Genomic DNA, 23,877 nt, shown 5'->3' on the forward strand with positions numbered 1-23,877 from the left:
ACGACAGGGGACGGACAGTTAATGACACTAAACAGGAGACACAACTACACATTATAAATGGAGATGGATCAACACCCACCTACCCGGGAGCATACTGATCCAGTAGCAAAATTGACATTACTTTAATGAACGACAGAGCACCAAGACAAGTAGGAAGATGGGCTGTGCACGATTCTTTGAACACGAGCGATCAAAACGTAATAGAAATTAAACTCGCATCAAAGAACGACCACACGATACACAACACAGCACATTTGAATTTTAGAAGGGCAAACTGGAATAGATTACAACAAATTGTACAAGATGGAAACATACACATCATAAAGGGAAGCGTGGATTATAGGGAACACAAACTAACAGACGCTATTTAAAAAGCACGAGAAACATCCTACCAAAGATCACAAACTGTAAACAACGAGAAACACCATGATCAGCCGAACTAACCAGACTTAAATGCGGCATGACAAGAAAACGAAAACTGTATCAAAAGACCTAGATACAAAGGGACAAACTAATAAGACTTGCTGCATATAGGGAAGCCAAAGACCTTTTCGAAAGGACACTGCTACAAACCAGGAAACAACACTGGGAAAATTATGTGCCCACACACATCCAACAAAATGTTGGGGGGAACAACACAGGATGCTGACAGACAAAATCAAGGCCCCATTGGTACTAGGCACGCTACGGGAGGATGACGGTACGATGAAACGGGGTGGAGAAACATAGCGCAACGTCTGCTGAACGAAGTCCTCCCGGAGAAGGTCATCGACACAGACACACACGAACAGACTACATTAAGGAACGAACTACACACACCGTATATCACGAATACTGTCACCTGTTCCTTTGCGCACGAGGACGTTGCGGAAGCAATAAGAGAACTAAAAAGCAAGAAAGCACCTGGACCGGATAGGATCCATGTAGAAGTGCTAAAGAGATTAATACCACAGACACTCCATACTTAACACAGTTACTAATGACTCCTTACGGCTAGACTGAGAACCGGCAAGCAGGAAAACCTCAAATGCATTAATCATACGAAAATCAGCAGACAGAGATCCTTCAGATGCATAATTATATAGACCCATATGTCTAATGAGCACTATGGCAAAAATCCAGGAGAGACTTCTGTATGACCGCTTGGTGGCTCACAGAGCTCTTCTGTGGCTAAACCCTCACCAGTTTGGATTTGGAGAAGGTAAAAGCATTTATGACGCAATTAACAGAGCTCTTGAAATTACACAAAATACAGAAAATACATACTCATTGGCAATTATGATTGACATCGCAGGGGCATTTGATAATCTGTGGTGGCCAGCACTGTTACTGATGTTACGCCAGATGGAAGTACCCGCAGCTTTATACAATAGTCTACTAGACTATTGCTGGGATAGAGTAGTGGAATGGCGTGCGGGCAACCGGAAGGTAATTAGCAAAATTGCCAAGGGTTACCTCCAGGGTTCGATCAGTGGGTCCATCTTCTGGGACATAACTAGTGAACCCCTCTTGCAGCTGCGGGGTGGGGACGATAGGACAGATGGAGTTGTCGCATATGCAGATGACCTACTTCTGGTCTTCACAGCAAATACAAGAGCCCAGCTAGAGGAGAAGGCGACTGGTACACTGCAAACAATAACAAAGTGGTACGGCACAAACAAGCTCAAGATAGCGGGTATCAAAACAACATACACACTAATTAAGGGTCAACTAAGACGTAACCCATCAATAAAAATCGGAGACAGTAACATAAGAAGATCCAAAGTCACTCGCTACTTGGGCGTACACATAGATGAAAAATTGAACTTTCACGAACACATCAGAATCACAACGGACGAGGCAGGAAAAATACTACACAAACTGGCAAGGATAGATTCAGGACAATACAGACTCCCCTTGCCAGTCACAAGAACCTACCACTGTGCACTCTCCGAATCAGTACTAAGTTTTGGGGCCAGTACACGGGCGCACAGGCTGAACCTCGTCGCACACAGAACAGCGGTTAGGCGAAGACAGAGAAGCGTCCTATTGAGACTATTTGGAGCATTTGGCACGACATCAGTCGAAGCACTGTGTGTTGTACTCTGAATCTTCCAAATAAGTATTACAATCAGATATTGGGCCGCTTTGTACTGGTTAAAGATGGGTAGACTAGATCAGGTTAGTAAAATAACTGGTTCATCTTTGAGTAACAAGCGGAACCTCAGAAAATGGAAAATTTATACATGGCAGGAAGAATGGGGCATGAATGACAAGGGACGTAGAGTACACACATTCTTCCGAGCATAACGGAAAGGCTAAGAACGAAACACGCCGACCCTAGCCGCGGCATGGTGCATTTTTTGACAGGGCACGGATCATCCTACGCACTTTAACCACGTGAGTCTAAGAGAGAAATCCAGAAGCACATGTGGAGGTGTGGGAACACCCGAACACACTATCCTATTCTGCGTGAAATACGTACACCATAGGAACACACTTGGCATACAACACATACAAATTGAACGCCACATATACGAGGCAATTAGAACACCGGAACTATGGTAGGAACTGCACGCACTAACAGAAAAAATATCAGACGAATGCCACAAAGAATACATACGTTAGAGGCCGTATATACGACAGACCTATGTGCGGCACCTAGACAGACAACATAGTGTGAAATATGAGGATGAGAACTAAGACAGAACAAATAACTCGACATGAACATAACACGCCTAGAAATAATATCCTAGACCTAGTATAATTATTGCCAACAAATTGGACAATACTGTAATAGATCCAAAACTATACATAGATATAGACAGTGGCAGCGTACCATCGCAGTTGCCATAGGCAAACACGGCACTTTAAACCTGCAAATAGTGTAATTAGTTTAGAAATAGCCTTAGTCTAGCGTAGATCTTTGTGGTATAAGGGTAGAATTAAAGGATATTGGAGACTGAGGATCAACGGCTTGACGCTTAATTCCAAGGCTTTCATCCTTAGTGCCCCACGGTGGAGGGACTTCGAACTTCTTGCTTTGCTATCTTTTTTATTTTCTTCTTCATTCATAACATTTTCATTTGTATTTATCTTTCGAACTTCAAAACACTTATAAAATGTTTGTTAAATAGGTTAGGGTAAGCTGCCAAAGAAAGAAAAGAAAAATCAAATCAAAATAATTAACAGATAAAATAAGAACAAAATAAGACCCGACTCCAAGTGTCGAGACACAGTCAACGGTGCGACCGGATGCGGGTACTGGTGTGGAAGTTACAATCCACATCAGGCCGCGTACACCGGTCGCAGCGGCTAAGAGGTCAGTAAAGACCCACCGTAAGCAATTAGGTTCAAATGCCTCTGAGCACTATGGGACAACTTCTGAGGTCATCAGTCCCCTAGAACTTAGAACTACTTAAACATAACTAACGTAAGGACATCACACACATCCATGCTCGAGGCAGGATTCGAACCTGCGACCGTAGCAGTAGCGCGCTTCCAGGCTGTAGCCCCTAGAATCGCTAGGCCACAAGCAGTTAGGTGATGGGTCGTAAAATAAGGATGGGAAGTAAAAAAAAATTCCTTGTAAGTCTCGTTTTTGGAAGTCTGTATTCCCATTTGCATACTTCCTTTGCTACATTTTTGTGTTTTCTCCATTGATTAGTTAAATTTAATAACTCCTTTAGTATCCAACAATTTCTCCTAAGACTTGCATTTTTACCAGTTTGATCCTGTGCTGCCTTTTCTATTTCATCTTTCAATGATAACCATTCGTTTTCTGCTGTATTTCTTTCCATAATTTCAGTCAGTCACTGCCTAGTACTCTTTCTGAAACACTCAAAAACCTCTGGTTCTTTCAACTCATTCAGGCCCCATTCCTTCAGTTTCCTCAGTTATAATCTACAATTCATAACCAATAAATTGTGGTCAGAGTCCACATCTGCCTTAGTAAATGCCTTACTGTTTAAAAAATGGTTCCGAAACCTCTCAGTCTGAAGCCTTCTGATGTCTCCAAAGTCTCTTCCATGTATATAACAACCCTTTATGATTCTTACACCAAGTGTTTGCGATGATTATAGTATGCTTTGTGCAGAATTTCTCCCACGCGGCTTCCTCTCTATCCTTTCCTTCAGTCCATATTCAGCCTCTATTTTTCCTTCTCTTCCTTTTCCTACTATCGAATTCCAGTCCCCCATCACAATTAAATATTTCTCCTCCTTCATTATCTGAGTAATTTCTATTGTCTCATTATACATTTTTTCAGTCACTTCATCATTTGCATAGCTAGTTGTGATATAAACTTACATTACTGTGGTGGGTGTTGGTTTCGTCCCTATCTTCGCTACGAAAATGCGTCCACTATGCTGTTCATAGTAGCTTAGTCGCATTCATATTTCATTTTTCTTTATTAGACCTGCTCCTGCATTACTCCTACTTGATTTTGTATTTATAGCTATGTACTCAATAGACCAGAACACCTGTTCATCGTGCAACCGAACTTCACCACTTCCCACGACATGTAGCTTGATTACATTTTTTAAATTTTCTTGCCTGCCTACCCAATTAAAGGATGTAGCGTTCCTGTCCCTGACCAGTAGATTGCTAGTTTCGGTTTTCATCATGACCATAATATTCAATAATAAACACCTGAAACTGATAAGATGGTAACCATAAGCTGAAAGCTAGTTTTTCTGGTAATTGGGAGCTATGGATGGGTAATAATTCCCGTTAGATATCACTATTTAAGTCTTCTGTGGTTCCTCCATATCACTTCAAGAGAAGGCGTAGCTGACTCCACATAATTTTAAAGGTAAAGGGAATTTCCTTCCACTCCGATGTTCAGTGCCAGTTAGTTCTCAACCCGTAATAACTTCGACATCGTCGGCGCGCTGAACTTTAACCATCCTTTTACATTTTGGGATCATGTAAAAGTAAGCGCTAAAAAAAAAGACATGTGCTTTCTACGTATCTAAGACGCAGTAAATTGAAAAAGAGGCAGAGGGAAAACGTTAGTAAACTGTTTATTATTTAAAAACCAATCACTGTTACTGTTGCAGTATTTATCCCCCTGTGAGACAAGTCGGTAATTGCTTTCATGGAAAAAAGTCTATGGTGGCCTACGGAACCACGATTGTACCCAGGCGTGTACCTCTTCGTCCGATGCGAATCGACTGCCACGACTGTCTTTCCTCAGGGCTCCAAATGCATGGAAATCACATGTTGAGAGGTCGGAACTGTATGGAAAATGTGTAAGCACTGCCCAGCAAAGATTCTGCAGTGTAGTCGAAAAAACCTACGAACAAAATTGCCGCCCACTTGTTGCCAAGGATCTTTAGACTACGTTGCGGAAGTTTCGTTGGGAAGCCGTTACACATACTTCATACAATCCCGGTCTCTCCGAATGCGATTTCCATATTGTTGGAGCACTGAAAGACGACATTCGTGGCCACCGATTTCCATCAGACAAAGAGGTACACACGTGGATACAATCATGGTTCCGTAGGCAACCACAGAAGGCATTGACCACCTTGTGACACAATGGGATAAATGTATTAAAAGTTGTGGCGAATTACTTTTGAAATAATAAAAAGTTCAGTTACTTTCTGTCCATCCATCTCGTTTTCACTTTAATGCCCCTTGTACATTACTGTCGGTATCATAGTAAAGTAAAACTAAAAATCTGAACTCACGGTGCTAAATACCATTACATAGTTAGCTCAGAGCTTATGTTCCACTCACAGATTTCTGAAAAGAATCGCCCCCAGGGGATAACGTCCCTTTTGTGAGTACGTACTTGGCCACCACGGGGCCCAGCCCCAGCAGTGTGGCATGTATTCCACCAGCTGTGCCTTTCTCTCTCTGCGCCAGTCCTTTCTTGCAAAGGTGTTACGCTCAAAACCCAGAACGGCAGTCTTTCCATTGTGTGTGGGTGATCCGGGAGGGGGGGGGGGGGGGGGGCAACCGTCAAGTACGTGCACAGTGGTAGACCTCTGATCACGCAGTGATCGTACTGTTGGTGCCTGAGATGAAACTCCCCACGCAAGCCAAGGAGTGTGTACCCACCATGGCGGAGGCAGAGGGCCTCCGGGAAACAGTTTACCGGCTAGGTAACCATTGTTGTGGTTGGTGCCTGTGGGAAGAGCCCCCCTTTTGGAGTGAGTGGTACCATGGTAGACGATTCTCACATCAAGAGAATTAAACTTTGCCGCAAGACCCTAGCAGTCTCTTCAGATGGGGAAGATTATTATAATGGAGAGAGATACGACCCCACGTTGTTTCCTTCCCTGGCTATTCTGTCAGGAAAGGGACAAGTCGGACGTTTTGAAGCGAAATACTTTACCCAATACTGTACTCAGACTGATGGTGGGTACTTTTACTACAACGAAAGCCTTATTTTTGTCGAAAACTTAGAAGACAAGTTTGGGGAAGTTGAATCTATGGGGAAAATGTGTAACGCTTCGTTATTAATGACAATTTCCTCTCCTGGCCAATTTATAGCTCTTATGACGTTCAATCGTCTACATGACATTCCTGTGACCATTTCCCCACACAAAACTTCGAACATATTCCAAGGAATCATCTTCCACAGAGAACTTATGCCTGAAACAGACCAGGAGCTTCAAACTAATCTCCAGTGGTGAGTGAACTGTGATTTATTTTCAAAGAATATTCTTAGGAATTTATTTTATTTACTAGCGATTCATCAAGAACATTAACACATTTAATCACACTATGTAAGCATGGAAGTAGTTGCCAGGGAGTAACTGATGAAATCATAACCAAATTCCTTTTAACAAATGGGAATCTTAGTCACTTTAATAGTGCCTAAAAGCATTTTTTAAAAGAAACAGATTTAAAATTATAATCAGAAAGCACCCTGTAAATATCAAAGTTACAATTTATTCAGAGGCAGAAAGAAACAAGTTCTGACTGTATGAGTTTTCGGGCAGAGAACCTTGCCGCTCCCTTTTGACACAGCCATAGTTACGACCGCTCACAACAGCCTCTGAAAGACTACACTGGTGCAAATCTGCAACACACCAGATAACTTTAAACTAAGAGTGTTAACAATATACACAAGCACGCAAACTCTGCACCCCCCGTAGGAGGGATGGAAATGGTACAAAACACTAACAATTAAAATATTAACCTTGCCACCGAAGGTGCTACTTGATTTTAACTTCTAAGAAAAGTTTACGGTGAAATGGTGGAAACTTTATATACTAAAATGATCATTTAAATAAAAGCCCATGAAATTCTATCTTATATAAAATTGTACAGGATTGGCCAAACAATAGTTAAGATGCTCTACAGTACTCAGATACCGCCTCTCAAGATGATAGACAATAATATCAAAGTTTCCAACGCTGTTATACTCCAAGCAATAAATTCGTTCACACACCAAATCCGACAAGCATGACAGAGGCAGCTACTAACGTACAGTAGATTGATAGGGAGATTACCGAACAACCCGAACCGCAGGTTGCTCTAATCCGCCCCTACTCCACAAGGGAAAAACAGACCATCCAATTTATAAACAACCACCTTCCCGCGGGTGGGCAAACGGGTGGGACGATCCCAAGGCAAAACGGCTGGTAACCTCACCACGAAAACAAGTAGAATTTAACAAGAGTAAATCAAACAATATATCACCAATAAATTAACTTCTAACAAACTGCGATTTCTCGAGAAGACCTGGCGCAGCACCCCCAAATCGCTCTCCCGAACCGTCCGCTGCCAGCCGCTTCAACGGACGCAGGAAGATCTCCCGTCTCACTGCGTCGCAGCTCGCATCGGCCAGACTCCTGTTGCTCTCGTGTCGACTGCGAAGTCACTATCCCTCGCTATACGCCGCGGCCCACTGGACTCACGTGGCGACCTCACATGCGCCGACGCTCAAGACGGACAAGTCATCTTGTGTCTCAATGCGCGACCTACCAACTGATCGGTCCAACCGCCAATGACCATTGTCTGGGCCACCTCAAGCAGACTGGCGGCCTAACGCGCAGACTCAGATGTAGGAACTAAGCCTCAACCGGTCGTCCACTCGCTGAGTTCTCTTACTGGCGGAGTGGGAAGACTCTCATTTTGCCGGCTTTAAAGGTTGATCCGAACGACAGACATACTAGCACTCGAACGTCAGACAGACACTAATTGCCTAACAAATGCGGACGTGAGACTGACCCAGACTCACCGACGGTCGAGCTCATAGCACCCCTTAAATGCACGTGAACAGGCAACCTTACCCCCTTTCCTATCAGAGGGAGACACCAAAGCTGCGATTGCCACAGCGGCGCCACCACCAGAAACGGAGGACGACTGCTTCACACTATGCGCTGTGGTGCGCTCTTCAAAACAGCAATTTTTACCATGGCCCAGTGAGCTATACATTTTTACATGTACAAGAATAACCATAGCCTTTGAAGGGAATGTCATCCTGGAGATCGTTACCGTCATAGTGTACAGATGTGATGTGAAACTGAATGTCTCAGTGCGTATGAGGTGCTCCAGATTTTTACGCCTTGGGCATATGTCATCCTGCTGCATGGTGGATCCTAAATGCAGCAGCCTTGGACGATCACTCCACGAAGGTAGTCCTTTGAACATCCACCTTCATGTGTCAGTTGCGTGAAACATTACCCCCTCGTTCGCAACTATACACAGCTTGTAAGAGAGAACAGAAGATCCAGGAATACAAATCTGTTGACCATCTATCATATACCAAGGTATGGGAGAAATATGAATGCTTACATCCTGTGGATATGACGATCAATTAGGCTAACATAACAACCATCCTGTGGAACACAAAATCACCAAACAAATACAACACAAAACACAAAATGCAAAAACGTTTAAAATTCCTAAAAGAAAAAGTATTAATACAACTAATACTTCACAGAACCAGCGATTCGTAAATCCTGGCATGGTCGCCACGTTACTATAGGACTGCTCGTTGGCTGTATGTTGGTTCTTTGTATATTTTTTGTTGATATTGTTACTACTGAACCTGTGTGACCATCTACTCGCATTACCTTAGAGAATTATACTCGACTTTGCGTCCTGGCTGCTAATATACCAGGTCCATAAGAAATGGTGTCTATATTGTGACCCTTATTTGATTAACTTGGTAAACAAATTGATTATTTTGGAAATGTGCGCAATTGAAACTGGTGCGAGTTTCTGTAAGATAACACGTGATGTGGTGGTTGAACTCAAAGTTGTCACTCTAGCAGCTGGTAGCCTATCTTAATTCAAATTGCAGATTATTCCTATCTTTCATTACATTTGGAAGATCGAACTGAAAATGGTTGTTCAAATGTGTGTGAAATCTTATGGGACTTAACTGCTAAGGTTATCAGACCCTAAGCTTAAACACAAAGTAACCTAAATTATCCTAAGGACAAACACACACACCCATGCCCGAGGGAAGACTCGAACCTCCACCGAGACCAGCTGTACAGTCCATGACTGCAGCCCCTTAGACCGCTCGACTAATCCCGCGCAGCTGAAAAGGCTTGCTAGGTTTAATTGAACTAAATAAGATACATCCTATCCATTTCATTTATCCAGTGACTGGGGTAATTTTTCTTAATTGAAATGCTGACTCTCATCTAATACATTTATTTTCTACTCTGATGAAAATATTTTAGAACAAGACACATTAGAATTTCTCTTCAGTTACAAAACTAATGTCTGAATGAGCGTTAAACCACTCATGGGTAGAACAATTACAAAAGGAAAACACTACTCTAATAATTTCATCATGGTCTCGTAACACAAAATATACATAAGTGGGTCACACCGTCTTTAGCGGGATAATCGTCATTCATTCCTTAAAACTCACGTATCATAATGCATGAATTACACTACTAGAAATTTAAGGTAAGCCACTCCTGAAGGTAGAAAACCTCAACCAATGAAAAGATTCTGGGCAAAAGTTACTAAAAGTTTTGTAGATTTTACAACCATTTATACGCCGCTGTCTGTTTCAAGTGAAAGCACTATGCAATGAACACAGTTAACTTCAGTTTTAGCATGGAAAAGGGGGGGGGGGGTGTATCTATTGTTCTATGCTTGCTGTTGGCCATGTGTTCGAACATCAACTACAGTAAAATTGCTAAAAAATACACTCTTTTCAATCAAAAATTCATATTAAGACATACAAAATCACTTTTAAAATGTGTCAGCAAGAAATCGTGCAAGCAGAAACGCAATTATCAGTCAGATGAACGGTACTGGCTGTGCACTGGATTCACTTTCCAACACCGCGAAAGTAAGAGAGAATGAGAATTTATTATTTATTTATTTTATTTATGCATTTATTTTACCTGGCAAGATTAGGGCCTTCAGGCCCTCTCTTACACCTAACCAGGCATACTCAGATTGAACGAGTTAGATTAGATTAGATTAGATTAGATTAGATTAGATTAGATTAATACTTGTTCCATAGATCGTGAATACGACACTTCGTAATGATGTGGAACGTGTCAGGTTAATAAAAGATGTCTGTACAAGAAATTACATTACACAAAATATTGCATGACACTAATGATTAAGTTTTTTTTTTTTACTTAGTTTATATCTAAAAATTCAGCCAATGAGTAGAAGGAGTTGTCATCTAGAAATTCTTTTAATTTATTTTTAAATGTTAGTTGGCATCTGTCAGGCTTTTGATGCTGTTTGGTAGGTGCCCAAAGACTTTTGTGGCAGCATAATTTACCCCTTTCTGTGCCAAAGTCAGATTTAACCCTACATAGTGAAGATCATCCTTTCTCCTGGTGTTATAGGTATGGACACTGCTATTACTTTTGAATTGGGTTGGATTATTATCAACAAATTTCATAAGGGAATATATATACTGTGAGATTACTGTGAGGATCCCTAGATCCTTAAATAGATGTCTGCAGGATGACCGTGGGTGGGCTCCAGCAATTATTCTGATTACACGTTTTTGTGCAATGAATACTTTTCTACTCAACGATGAATTACCCCAGAATATGATGCCATACGAAAGCAGTGAATGAAAGTAGGCATAGTAAGCTAATTTACTGAGATTCTTATCACCAAAATTTGCAATAACCCTAATAGCATACGTAGCTGAACTCAGACGTTTCAGCAGACCATCAATGTGTTGCTTCCAGTTTAACCTCTCATCAATGGACACACCTAAAAATTTTGAAAATTCTACCTTAGCTACAGACTTCTGTTCAAATTCTATATTTATTACTGGAGTTGTGCCATTTACTGTACGGAACTGTATATACTGTTTTTTATCAAAATTTAAAGAGAGTCCGTTTGCTGAGAACCAGTTAATAATTTTGTGAAAAACATCATTTACAATTACATCACTTAGTTCTTGGTTTTTGGATGTTATTACTATACTTGTATCATCAGCAAAAAGAACTAACTTTGCATCTTCATCAATGTGGAATGGTAAGTCATTAATGTATATCAAGAACAGTAAAGGACCTAAGACCGAACCCTGTGGGACCCCGTGCTTGATAGTACCCCAGTTTGAGGAATCAGCTGTTGTTTTAACATTACACGAACCACTTATTTCAACTTTCTGCATTCTTCCAGTTAGGTATGAATTAAACCATTTGTGCACTGCCCCACTCAAACCATAATGATTTAGCTTATCTAAAAGAATTCCATGATTTACACAATCAAAGGCCTTTGAGAGATCACAAAAAATACCAATGGGTGATGTCCGGTTATTCAGAGCATTTAATATTTGATCAGTGAAAGCATATATAGCATTTTCTGTTGAAAAGCCTTTCTGAAAACCAAACTGACATTTTGTTAGTACTTTATTTTTACAAATATGGGAGGCTACTCTTGAATACATTACTTTCTCAAAAAATTTTGATAGAGCTGTCAGAAGAGAGATTGGGCGGTAGTTGTTGACATCCGACGTATCCCCCTTTTTATGCAATGGTTTTACAATGGCATATTTCAGTCTATCAGGGAAAACACCCTGCTCCAAAGAGCTATTACATACGTGGCTGAGAATCCTACTTATCTGTGGGGAACAAGCTTTAAGTACTTTGCTGGAAATGCCATCAATTCCGTAAGAGCTTTTACTTTTCAGTGAGTTTATTATTTTACTGATTTCAGAGGGAGAGGGAGTTGACATATAACGTATTATGCAGTATTGATGTTAAAGAAAAGAAATAGAGATTATAACAGTAGTATAATGATAACTATAACAATAAAAAAATAATTATAACAGTCAAGAATAATAATGACAATAATAATAATAGTAATGACTATGTACATGAAAGTAAACATACTTTTCTTTTGTGAATGTCAGTCCTATTGTTAGTTGGGAATTTTGTCGTTATGTTCTTGCAGCTTGTGAGTTATTCTCATCGAGCAGAGACATAAGACGATAGAATGGGGTAAAAGAGATATATAAGAGGTAGATAGGTTATAGGAAGAGAAATAGACTGGTAAAATTCGAAGCTGTGACGGAGAGGAGAAAGAAAGAAAGAGATGAGAGGGGCACAACAATGGTGGCTGTACCATCCCTAATATGTAAGTTTTATTCTGGTTTAATCAGTGAATGCTGTTAGGTGAACTGATTAATTTGCTCTGAATTCTGAAAGTTGCTTTGTAGCAACGACTATTAGGCTGTAAAGCATGTGCTACGCTGAGGGCGCCAACACGTGGTCGATCATATGAGATCAAAGAAACTACCTCAAATTCATAAAATATTTAGTTAAAAGCACGGTAGCACACTAATAACGGTTAAATATGTCACTGAAAACAACTGTAAGCAAACTTAAAACTTGAGAACTGACCACTTTATCGGACTTTGTACCATTGGCGCCAAAATGAAATGCGAACTAAACTCACAAAGAAAGTACCAAAAATAATTAAATTTCGCGACAGAGATTTCTCGATCTACCATATGATACACAATCTGCACTCATTGCGCTAAAAGTGAAGCTTAAAACTTGGGAAATAGCTACACGAACTGATGGTTCCCGTTGCATGCTCACTACCACAAAGCAAATTTTACAAATACATTTCCGAGAAAACTATTGCAAATAAATTAAAACCGTAACCTGTACCGATGAAGATATGTTGAATGCGTACTATGAGCATACCCTGTCGTGAATTTTTTTTTTTAGCCATATTACCTCAGTTTTATGCCACCAAATCTGCGAGCTGTTGTACTCCCGCGTCCGGTCCGTCTATGGCTAGGCCCACAGTGCTCTCCACGCGCTGAAATCCGCCCAACGTTCCTATTCGAACGCGGTGGTGGGGAGACTCATCTCTCCCCCGCACCAACTTTGTAACCTACCCTTGTTCCTGTTTTCATCTTTGCTTTCTGCACTGGCCTACCTGCCGTTATTCTTGTTGGCAATGGCTGCTATTCCCTTAAACTGTTTCCTTTGGTCCATTCTCCCGCTACATTTGACTTCCATTCATCCCCATACACACTCATACAGGATGGAATAAGGAGTACACATATAAACGGCATGTGACCTCTTTGTGAAATGACAAAAAGAAATAAACAAATGCGTCAAATATTCCTTTCGCCCAGCGAAGTATTGAAGCGGCTAGCAATCAAAGAAAAATTTATACCTCAATATAGAAAACATAATTACTTCGTACTGTAACCTAAGGCAAAACGAAAGTAAAGCCTCAACCCTCGAACAAATCTTGTAAGATATCCCATTGAATGAACCTTACACACCACAGTTTATGAAGGGAGAAAAGAGGAAGAAGAAGAAGAAGAAGAAGAAGAAGAAGAAGAAGAAGAAGAATCGTGACAAGGCTCCTCCAGTGCCCCCAAGGCGCCAGGTCGCCTCACGCAGTGGAATTCTGAGCTGATGTTGATGGACATGGTCCCGTCCCCAAAGGTGACAGGCACTTATCCTCGAGTGTGACGAGCCTTCCTGGTCCCTTCACCCCTAACCTGGCCACCAGTCACGTGATTATTCAGTGGAATTGTAATGAATACTACTGTCATCTGCCAGAACTATAACACCGTATTTCCTCCTCTTCTGGAGTTTACATTGCCACCCAAGGAATGCCTTTCACTGATAATTATTCTGCAACTCTCCATACTCGTCAGAACTGTGCTGGTCCCGAGAGGGCATCTGGAGGGGTCTGCACATTGGTTCATACCGATGCTATCGGTGAATGGATTGCTTGTCTTAGCCATTGGAGGCAATAATGATGCAAGTGCAAATGACTTCAGCGATTACCATTTGCAACGTTTACCTACAGCAGAGGTATACACCTGCAGGGAGGGACATAGAACTTCTTACATTTCTTCTTTTGGTCCTTCGTGCTCAGTATGGATTTCCGGTTCAATATGGTTCAAATGGCTCTGCGCACTATGGAACTTAACATCTGAGGTCATCAGTCGCCCAGAACTTATAACTACTTAAACCTAACCAACCTAAGAACATCACACACATCCATGCCCGAGGCAGGATTCGATCCTGCGACCGTAGCGGTCACGCGGTTCCAGACCGAAGCGCCTAGCACTGCTCGTACACAGCGGCCGGCTGGATTTCCCGACTCATTGGCTCTAATACTGCGAACGATTCACGAGTGGTTCAAGTGGTTCTCAGTTTTCTCCGTGAAAGTGGTTTTAATTCTCAGTTATAAGGTTTTAGTCTACCTCTGGAGCAGGGGCAGGGTGGCTGGGGATGGGGCGCCTCCCGCCATATGCTAGGTCCGTGGGATCCCCGACTCTACTACCAGGCTACTTCTTCATCCCTCATTTACTCTGTTTTAATCGCTGTTACATTCCGTTTGCCTATTTTCTGTTGGACCCAGTTTTTTATTCTGGGTGTGGAAGTTTGCTGAATAGTTGGCACACTTGACTGTAGTGGACCAAGGATTGGACAGCTGTGGGTGGAACTTTTCGTGTCGTGTGCAGAGCCCTGGGGACACCCTATCTCCTTCATCTTGTTTCTTTTACCGAAGGTACGAAAGCTGTCCATTACGTCTTTAGCCTTATCTCCTTTACTGTTACGAATCTCCCGACTAGATCAGAAAAAGTTCTCAGTGAACGTCTCTTCTTCCGGATGCACCACTCTTGTAGCGAGGGACTGGTGACCTCATTTTTTTCCCCTACCTCTACGTCCCCCTCGCCTCCACCGGTCAGTCAACCATCCGAAAAGAATAACTAGTAAGTCATATAGTATAAGAAGAGGCATATTTATCCTTAACACATTTTCTTTTTTGTAAGTTACCCAACACTTTTACCTTTTTTTTTCTTTTTCCATGAAATGAAATTTCAGTCCACATAGGTCGTTGATCTTTCCTACATTTTACATATAGCAGCATCGTTAGTTTCCGCTAACTTTTTACTGAGAAACCTATCCTTCCTCGTCGCATCAGCATATTTAGTCTCCTTCCCGCTTTGGTTTACGGTATCCGTAATCCTCTATTTTCATGCATTAATTTTCGCAGTTACTTTCGAATGAGAGTCTTTGTACTTTAATATTCGCAGATTGCAATACACCTTTCCACAAATTATCCACGAGTAGTAGTGACTAGGCCAGCCGGAGTGGCCGAGCGGTTCTAAACGCTACAGTCTGGAACTGCGCGACCTCTACGGTCGCAGGTTCGAATCCTGCCTCGGGCATGGATGTGTGTGATGTCCTTAGGTTAGTTAGGTTTAAGTAGTTCTAAGTTCTAGGGGACTGATGACCTCAGAAGTTAAGTCCCATGGTGCTCAGAGCCATTTGAACCATTTTGAGTAGTAGTGGCTACGAGATCCACAGTAGGTAGATGCATGGGATAAGATTTTCGTTCCGTGAAACATAATCGTATGTTTGTTTATCGTGCTATCAAAATGGTTCAAATGGCTCTGAGCATTATGGGACTTAACTTCTGAGGTCATCAGTCATTCTTCGACGACCCAAGAAAATCAGTGTCTTCATTCGATAAAAGACAGCTTTGCCGTTACCAACTAGCTTAGTAATAAGACAAAGAGTATATTGTATCACTTGTCATGGAGGATAGCCAGAACAAATTCCACTGAACGTCACTATGTAGAGTGCTTCATATTGATTTTTTTGATGATTTTCGCATTAATGGCTTATTCATCACAAAGGTCCGTAAATTACAGTATATACTTATTTTGGATATACATTACATTAGCTTGCAAATTGCATTATACTGCTGATGTGTTTAGTGTAACAGTGCTTGCCACTGTCTTGTCGGGTTGAGATATTAAGCAAATTTGCTCTTTGCTACAGCCAATTGTGAGAACGACAACAACACGAATTGGATACCCATGCAAGAGATCACAGTAATGGCACACCGCGCCAACGGCCCTGAAGTAGTAGGGGCTCTCATTGTACCACAAGGACCTGGTGAGTAACTATCACACGTCTGTCGCTTACATCCCACGTCAGGTTGAACACGATCTAACTCGGTTTGTTGGTAGAATTCTACACACAATACTGTAACAGTTAAGTCGTGGAATCGAATTTGAATGTGTTCTTGAGAAAAATCACAGCTAGTAACGGAACCCAGCATGTTTTCCTCGGCGCCGAGTGTTCCTCGCAGACAAGGGTATCGGCAGGAGTGCCCCAGGGAAGTATGACAGGACTGCTGTCTACTGCATACACATAAATGATCTGGCGGACAGAGAAATCAGCAGTCTGTGGTTGTTTGCTGATGATATTGTGGTGTATTGTAGGTGCCTGGAGGAGGAGGTAAGGCGAGTTAGACAAAATTTCTAGTTGGTGTGATGAACGGCAGCTAGCTCTAAATGTCGAAAAATGTAAGTTAATGCGGATAGTAGGAAAAACAAAGCTATAATGTTCGAATACCGTATTAGTAGTCAGCAGCTTTACACAGTCAGTTAAATATCTAGGCTTAACGTTACAAAGTAGCAGGAAGTGGAGTGATCATGTAAGGACTGTAGTAGGGAGGACACGAATGATAAATTTTGGTTTATTCGGAGAATTTTATCGAAGTGTGGTTCGCCTGTAAAGGAGACGGCATATAGAAGACTAGTGCGACCCATTGTTAAGTAGTCTTCGAGTGACCGGGATCAGCACCAGGTCGGATTAAAGGAAGATACCGAAGCAATTCAGAGGCGGGTTGCTAGACTTGTTACCTGTAGGTTGGAACAACACGCAGGTATTACGGAGATGATTTCAGAACTCAAGCAGAAATCGCTGGCTGGAGGGTGACATTCTTTTCGAGAAGCACTGTTGAGACTGCAGAGCGATTCTACTTCCGCCAACGTACATTTCGCATAAGGACCATGAAAATAAGATTGGAGAGATTAAAAAACACACACACACACACACACACAGTCGTTTTTTCCCTCCACTATTTGCGGATGAAACAGGAAAGGAAATACAGGGTATCCTCCGCCACGCACCATACGGTTTCTGAGCGAGGTGGCGCAGTGGTTAGCACACTGGATTCGCATTCGGGAGGACGACGTTTCAATCCCGTCTCCGGCCATCCTGATTTAGGTTTTCCGTGATTTCCCTAAATCGTTTGAGGCAAATGCCGGGATGGTTCCTTTGAAAGGGCACGGCCGATTTCCTTCCCAATCCTTCTCTAACCCGAGCTTGCGCTCCGTCTCTAATGACCTCGTTGTCGACGGGACGTTAAACACTAACCACCACCATACGGTTTCTGAAGCGTTACGTATGTAGATATAGAAATGGCTGTATGTGGCTATGTTGTCCATGATATCCAGTGTTACCTGAAGGCACTTACGCCACTAGCTCGAATAAATCATACTCCGAAGCACTGCGTTAATCATATGCTGTACGAGGCTGTCATAAAGCTTTCATTATCCCCTCGACAAAATCGAGCTGCGACCATTAAACTTAATGATGGTGATATTGGTTCAGATGGCTCTGAGCACTATGGGACTCAACTGCTGTGGTCATTAGTCCCCTAGAACTTAGAACTACTTAAACCTAACTAACCTAAGGACATCACACACATCCATGCCCGAGGCAGGATTCGAACCTGCGACCGTAGCAGTCTCACGGTTCCGCACTGCGCGCCTAGAACCGCGAGACCACCGCGGCCGGCTATGGTGATATTCTTCTACATATTCACTCTTCATTAAACACATTTACCCAACGGTTAATGGGTTAGTGGCCGGCCGCGGTGGTCATGCGGTTCTAGCGCTGCAGTCCGGAACCGCGGGACTACTACGGTCGCAGGTTCGAATCCTGCCTCGGGCATGGATGTGTGTGATGTCCTTAGGTTAGTTAGGTTTAAGTAGTTCTAAGTTTTAGGCGACTGATGACCTCAGAAGTTAAGTCGCATAGTGCTCAGAGCCATTTGAACCATTTTGTAGAGGCCTGCATTTTGACTGTTCAAGAAATGTTCCCCCTCAAAGATCACCTCGTCCCCGTTCTAGGAATCACTGCCGCGCAGTTGTTGTTTCTTCATCCCAAGAAAGAGGGAGACGTCACTGAGTGCCGTGTCAGGAGAACGCGGGGTGTGAGGCAAAATTTTATAGCCCAAGGAAACAGTGTGGGTGACAGCGTCCTGCACGGAATGAACCGGCGTTGCCATGGAGCAAAAACGTCCCCTTAGATTTCGGTAGTATGTTCTCTAACGACTTATCCCTTAAAACCATAATTCATCAGCATCACGCTATGGCAGTCGTCCCCCCCCCCCAAAAAAAAAGCAATTCCAAGCCTGGTTAGTCAGGCGAACGAGAGAAAACTGGGGGGAAACATCGCGTAGCCCCAAATTTTTGTACAGGGATAGGAGGGGGAGTCCTGAAAAACATATTAAAATCCCTACTGGTGGTGTGTATGCGGAGGGAGGAATTTAAAGTTTTACTTTGTTGTTGTGGTCTTCAGTCCAGAGATTGGTTTGATGCAGCTCTCCATGCTACTCTATCCTGTGCAAGCTACTTCATCTCCCATTACTTACTGTAACCTACATCTTTCTGAATCGGCTTAGTGTATTCATCTCTTGGTCTTCCTCTACAATTTTTACCCTCCACGCTGCCCTCCAGTACTAAATTGATGATCCCTTGACGCCTCAGAACATGTCCTACCAACCGATCCCTTCTTCTTGTCAAGTTGTGCCCCAAACGTCTCTTCTCCCCAATTCTATTCAGTACCTCCTCATTAGTTACGTGGTCTACCCATCTAATATTCAACATTCTTCTGTAGTACCACATTTCGAAAGCTTCTACTCTCTTCTTGTCCAGACTGTTTATCGTCCATGTTTCACTTCCATACATGGCTACACTCCACACAAATATTTTCAGAAACGACTTCCTGACAATTAAATGTATACTCGATGTTAACAAATTTCTCTTCTTCAGAAATGCTTTCCTTGCCATCGTAGTAGTAGTAGTAGTAGTAGTAGTAGTAGTAGTAGAGGGGTTTTGGGCGCACGACAGCAAGGTCTTCAACGCCTTGCCATCGCCAATCTGCATTTTATAACCTCTCTACTTCGACCATCATAAATTATTTTGCTCCCCAAATAGCAAAATTCATCTACTACGTTAAGTGTCTCATTTCCTAATCTAATTCCCTCAGCATCACCTGATTTAATTCGACTACATTCCATTATCCTCGTTTTGCTTTTGTTAATGTTCATCTTATATCATCCTTCCAAGACTGTCTATTCCGTTCAACTGCCCTTCCAGGCCCTGTGCTGTCTCTGACAGAATTACAATGTCATCGGCGAACCTTAAAGTTTTTATTTCTTCTCCATAGATTTTAATTCATACTCAGAATTTTTCTTTTGTTTACTTTACGGTAGTAGCTCGAAAACCGCAACTCCTAGCGAAGATTATTCCCACTACAAAATTAAACAACATTAAATTTCCTACAAATGAAAGTCCGATTCATTTCTTCGCTACGATTAATGCACTGACGGGGAAAATAATCGCAACACTAAAAATAATTAATGTAGAGTAATAGAAGTTTGAGTATACATTTGTCCAGGTAACATATTTAAGTGATTAACATTGCAAGCTCACATGTTAATGTAAACGCGTGAATGTCATTGTAAATGTGAAATTCTGGTATACTAATAACCGGTATAATCGACAGAATGTTGAATGCAGGAGTGCAAAAGTGCATGCATTATGTTTTACTGGTGACGGATGTCAGTTTGTGGGATGGAGTTCCATGCCTGTTGCACTTGGTCGGTCAATACAGGGACGGTTAACGCTGTTTGTGGATGACGCTGGTGTTGGCGTCCAGTTATGTCCCATATGTGCTTGGTTAGAAACATGTTTGGTACTCGAGCACGCCAAAGCAACATGTCGACACTCTGTAGAGAGCATGGTGGGTTACTACAGCGATATGTGGGCGAGTGTTATCCTGTTGGGAAGCACCCTGGAATGCTGTTTATGAATGGCCGCACAACCGGTCGAATCATCAGACTGACGTACAGTTTTGCAGTCAGAATGCGTGGGATAACCACCCGACTGGTTCTGCCGTCATACGAAATCGCACTCCATAACTCCCGGTGTAGGTCCACTGTGTCTAGTACGTAGTCAGTTTGGGAACATTCCCTCAACGGGCCTCCTCCTAACCAACATACAGCCATCACCGGAACAGAGGCAGAACCAGCTTTCGGCCTCCAATGAGCTCTCGTTTGACACCACTGAGGTCTCAAATGCAGGTGGATTACGGCCAGTGGAATGGACATTAAAAGGCGTATGGCTCGGAGCTGCCGTTGAAGCAACCATTCTGTAACGGTTTGTTGTCACTGTGGTGCCAACTGCGTAGATGTCTCGGTAGTGCCATGTGGCCGTCCGGAGCCCGGTCTTCCTGTGACCGTGCATTCTCGCGACCACTACTGCCAGCAGTCATGTGCAGTAGATACAGAGTGTTTCAAAAATGACCGGTATATTTGAAACGGCAATAAAAACTAAATGAGCAGCGATAGAAATACACCGTTTGTTGCAATATGCTTGCGACAACAGTACATTTTCAGGCGGACAAACTTTCGAAATTACAGTAGTTACAATTTTCAACAACAGATGGCGCTGCAAGTGATGCGAAAGATATAGAAGACAACGCAGTCTGTGGGTGTGCCATTCTGTACGTCGTCTTTCTGATGTAAGCGTGTGCTGATCACAACGTGCAAGTGTGCTGTGGACAACATGGTTTATTCCTTAGAACAGAGGATTTTTCTGGTGTTGGAATTCCACCGCCTAGAACACAGTGTTTTGGCAACAAGACGAAGTTTTCAACGGAGGTTTAATGTAACAAAAAAAGACCGAAAAGCGATACAATAAAGGATCTGTTTGAAAAATTTCAACGGACTGGGAACGTGACGGATGAACGTGCTGTAAAGGTAGGGCGACTGCGTACGGCAACCACAGAGGGCAACGCGCAGCTAGTGCAGCAAGTGATCCAACAGCGGCCTCGGGTTTCCGTTCGCCGTGTTGCAGCTGCGGTCCAAATGACGCCAACGTCCACGTATCGTCTCATGCGCCAGAGTTTACACCTCTATCCATACAAAATTTAAACGCGGCAACCCCTCAGCGCCGCTACCGTTGCTGCACGAGAGACATTCGCTAACGATATAGTGCACAGGATTGATGACGGCGATATGCATGTGGGCAGCATTTGGTTTACTGACGAAGCTTATTTTTACCTGGACGGCTTCGTCAATAAACAGAACTGGCGCATATGGGGAACCGAAAAGCCCCATGTTGCAGTCCCATCCTCCCTGCATCGTCAAAAAGTACTGGTCTGGGCCGCCATTTCTTCCAAAGGAATCATTGGCCCATTTTTCAGATCCGAAAAGATTACTGCATCACACTATCTGGACATTCTTCGTGAATTTGTGGCGGTACAAACTGCCTTAGACGACACTGCGAACACCTCGTGGTTTATGCAAGATGGTGTCCGGCCACATCACACGGCCGACGTCTTTAATTTCCTGAATGAATATTTCGATGATCGTGTGATTGCTTTGAGCTATCCGAAACATACAGGAGGCGGCGTGGATTGGCCTCCCTATTCGCCAGACATGAAGCCCTGTGACTTCTTTCTGTGGGGACACTTGAAAGACCAGGTGTACCGCCAGAATCCAGAAACAATTGAACAGCTGAAGCAGTACATCTCATCTGCATGTGAATCCATTCCGCCAGACACGTTGTCAAAGGTTTCGGGTAATTTCATTCAGAGACTACGCCGTGTTATTGCTACGCATGGTGGATATGTGGAAAATATCGTACTATAGAGTTTCCCAGACCGCAGCGCCATCTGTTGTTGACAATTGTAACTACTGTAATTTCGAAAGTTTGTCCGCCTGAAAATGCACTGTTGTCGCAAGCATATTGCAACAAACGGTGTATTTCTATCGCTGCTCGTTTAGTTAGTATTGCCGTTTCAAATATACCGGTCATTTTTGAAACACCCTGTACATTCCTGGCAAGTCCTTCTGCAATATGACAGACAGAAGGAACATCCAGCTTCTCGTCTCCCTATTACACGACTTCGTCCAAACCCAGTGTGGCGCTGATAATGACGTCTTTGTTGCCTTAAAGGTAGCAACACACCCCGTCCAGCCGCAGAGATAACTGACGCTCACCACCGTTACACCACGTATTTAAAGCAAACTTGATTAACACCCTCATAGTGGCGCTACTATAGCCACTCTGTAGCGACTTGAGCGAAATTATGATGGACATCTTTCAGATGTCGAAACACGCCTACCAACTTTCGTTAATGTCGCACAACTCCTTCTTGGTGTTGCGATTTTTTTCCCGTCAGTGTAGTTTCCGTGTTGCACCGGATTGAAAACTCACAGAATAATAAGAATAGTGTGTCAGTTGTATAAAATTACTGTTAAATGAAGTAGGTTAAGAAAGGTTGTTAAATGTGTGTACCATTTGCAAGTGCCCGTGTTAAGTAGTAAATAGTGCTCCGGTGGTGTAACAGGGTGGGGGAAGGCGGGTGGAGCGTAGTAATACGAGGGAAGGTCGGTCGCCGGATTGTCGTCGTGCACTTCCCTGTTTCATTAGTCTGCAAGCTGAAGAGCGAACAGGCGATTCTCCACTGTCAACCCCACTACATCACATGAAGCAACTACAGGGTGTTCCACAAAGTTATACTGACCCTTCGCAGCGCAACTTACGAATCACTGGTGTCGCAGTGCGCATACATGCCGAGGAACTTTTTTATCATCCCTAAACTGCATTAACACTACGTGGGAATACAGCTATGAGTTACTAACAATATCAATGCAAGAAACGCTAATGAACATAATCTGCGGAAACCTCTGCACAGTGTTCTACCTTGCTATCAGGAATATTGATTATTGTCAACCCACACAACAGCCATAAAATTGTTCTGGGAAAGGCAACTTTCTGCACCACAGGTGCTGCTCGAACATGTATTGACAGGACTTTACATTTGGGACAGTATATTCACTGCAGTGCACAGTTGACAGCTCTCACTGTTGAACGTTTTTGCATAATAGGTCACGTAACAACTGCAAATAAGTACTCATTTAATAAACTGAAAATAGCTCCGCTATATAAACACATCAGTGAAGCTTTTTGTCTGCTTACGTATGACAACGGGGCAGGAAATGCTGTGGAGGTATCAGCTGCTTGCCAAATGAAAATCGAACTGCGCCTGTGGCGGGGGCAGTTGTCTTGCCCGGAAGAACGCTAAAGCTGTCGTACAGGATGACTGAGACTCAGTTTCCCCTTTAGCAGTGTAGAATAGTGTGTAGAGACTTAAGAAGATTTTGTCCATATACTTTTCTTGTGTTAGCATTGGTAGTAACTCGTAACTGTATTCCCATGGGCTGGTCCACATGTTGCCAAGGTTGTGTCAACAATGGTGTAGAAATTTCGCTGGGAAGCTCTTATACATCCTCCATTCCATCCCGATCTCTCTCTTTGTTTTTGAAGTCCTGATGAACGTCATTCGTGGCCGTCGATTT

The 23,877-nt window shown here is 42.8% G+C and overlaps 1 protein-coding gene across 7 annotated transcripts in view; it reads left to right on the forward strand.

Moving 5' to 3' along the window:
* Nucleotides 1-23,877, forward strand: part of LOC126298740 (uncharacterized) — a 374,620-nt gene that overhangs the window by 184,686 nt on the left and 166,057 nt on the right. For 6 of the 7 annotated variants that reach the window (XM_049990183.1, XM_049990179.1, XM_049990178.1 and 3 more), the window contains one exon: nt 16,212-16,328. The exons of the other annotated variant lie outside the window; for it this stretch is intronic. In XM_049990183.1, coding sequence (XP_049846140.1) covers nt 16,212-16,328 — 117 coding nt within the window. The remainder of the gene's footprint in view (nt 1-16,211; nt 16,329-23,877) is intronic. 7 annotated transcript variants of the gene reach the window in all.

This window comes from Schistocerca gregaria, chromosome X (genome assembly GCF_023897955.1).
Source record: "Schistocerca gregaria isolate iqSchGreg1 chromosome X, iqSchGreg1.2, whole genome shotgun sequence".
Taxonomy (NCBI): domain Eukaryota; kingdom Metazoa; phylum Arthropoda; class Insecta; order Orthoptera; family Acrididae; genus Schistocerca; species Schistocerca gregaria.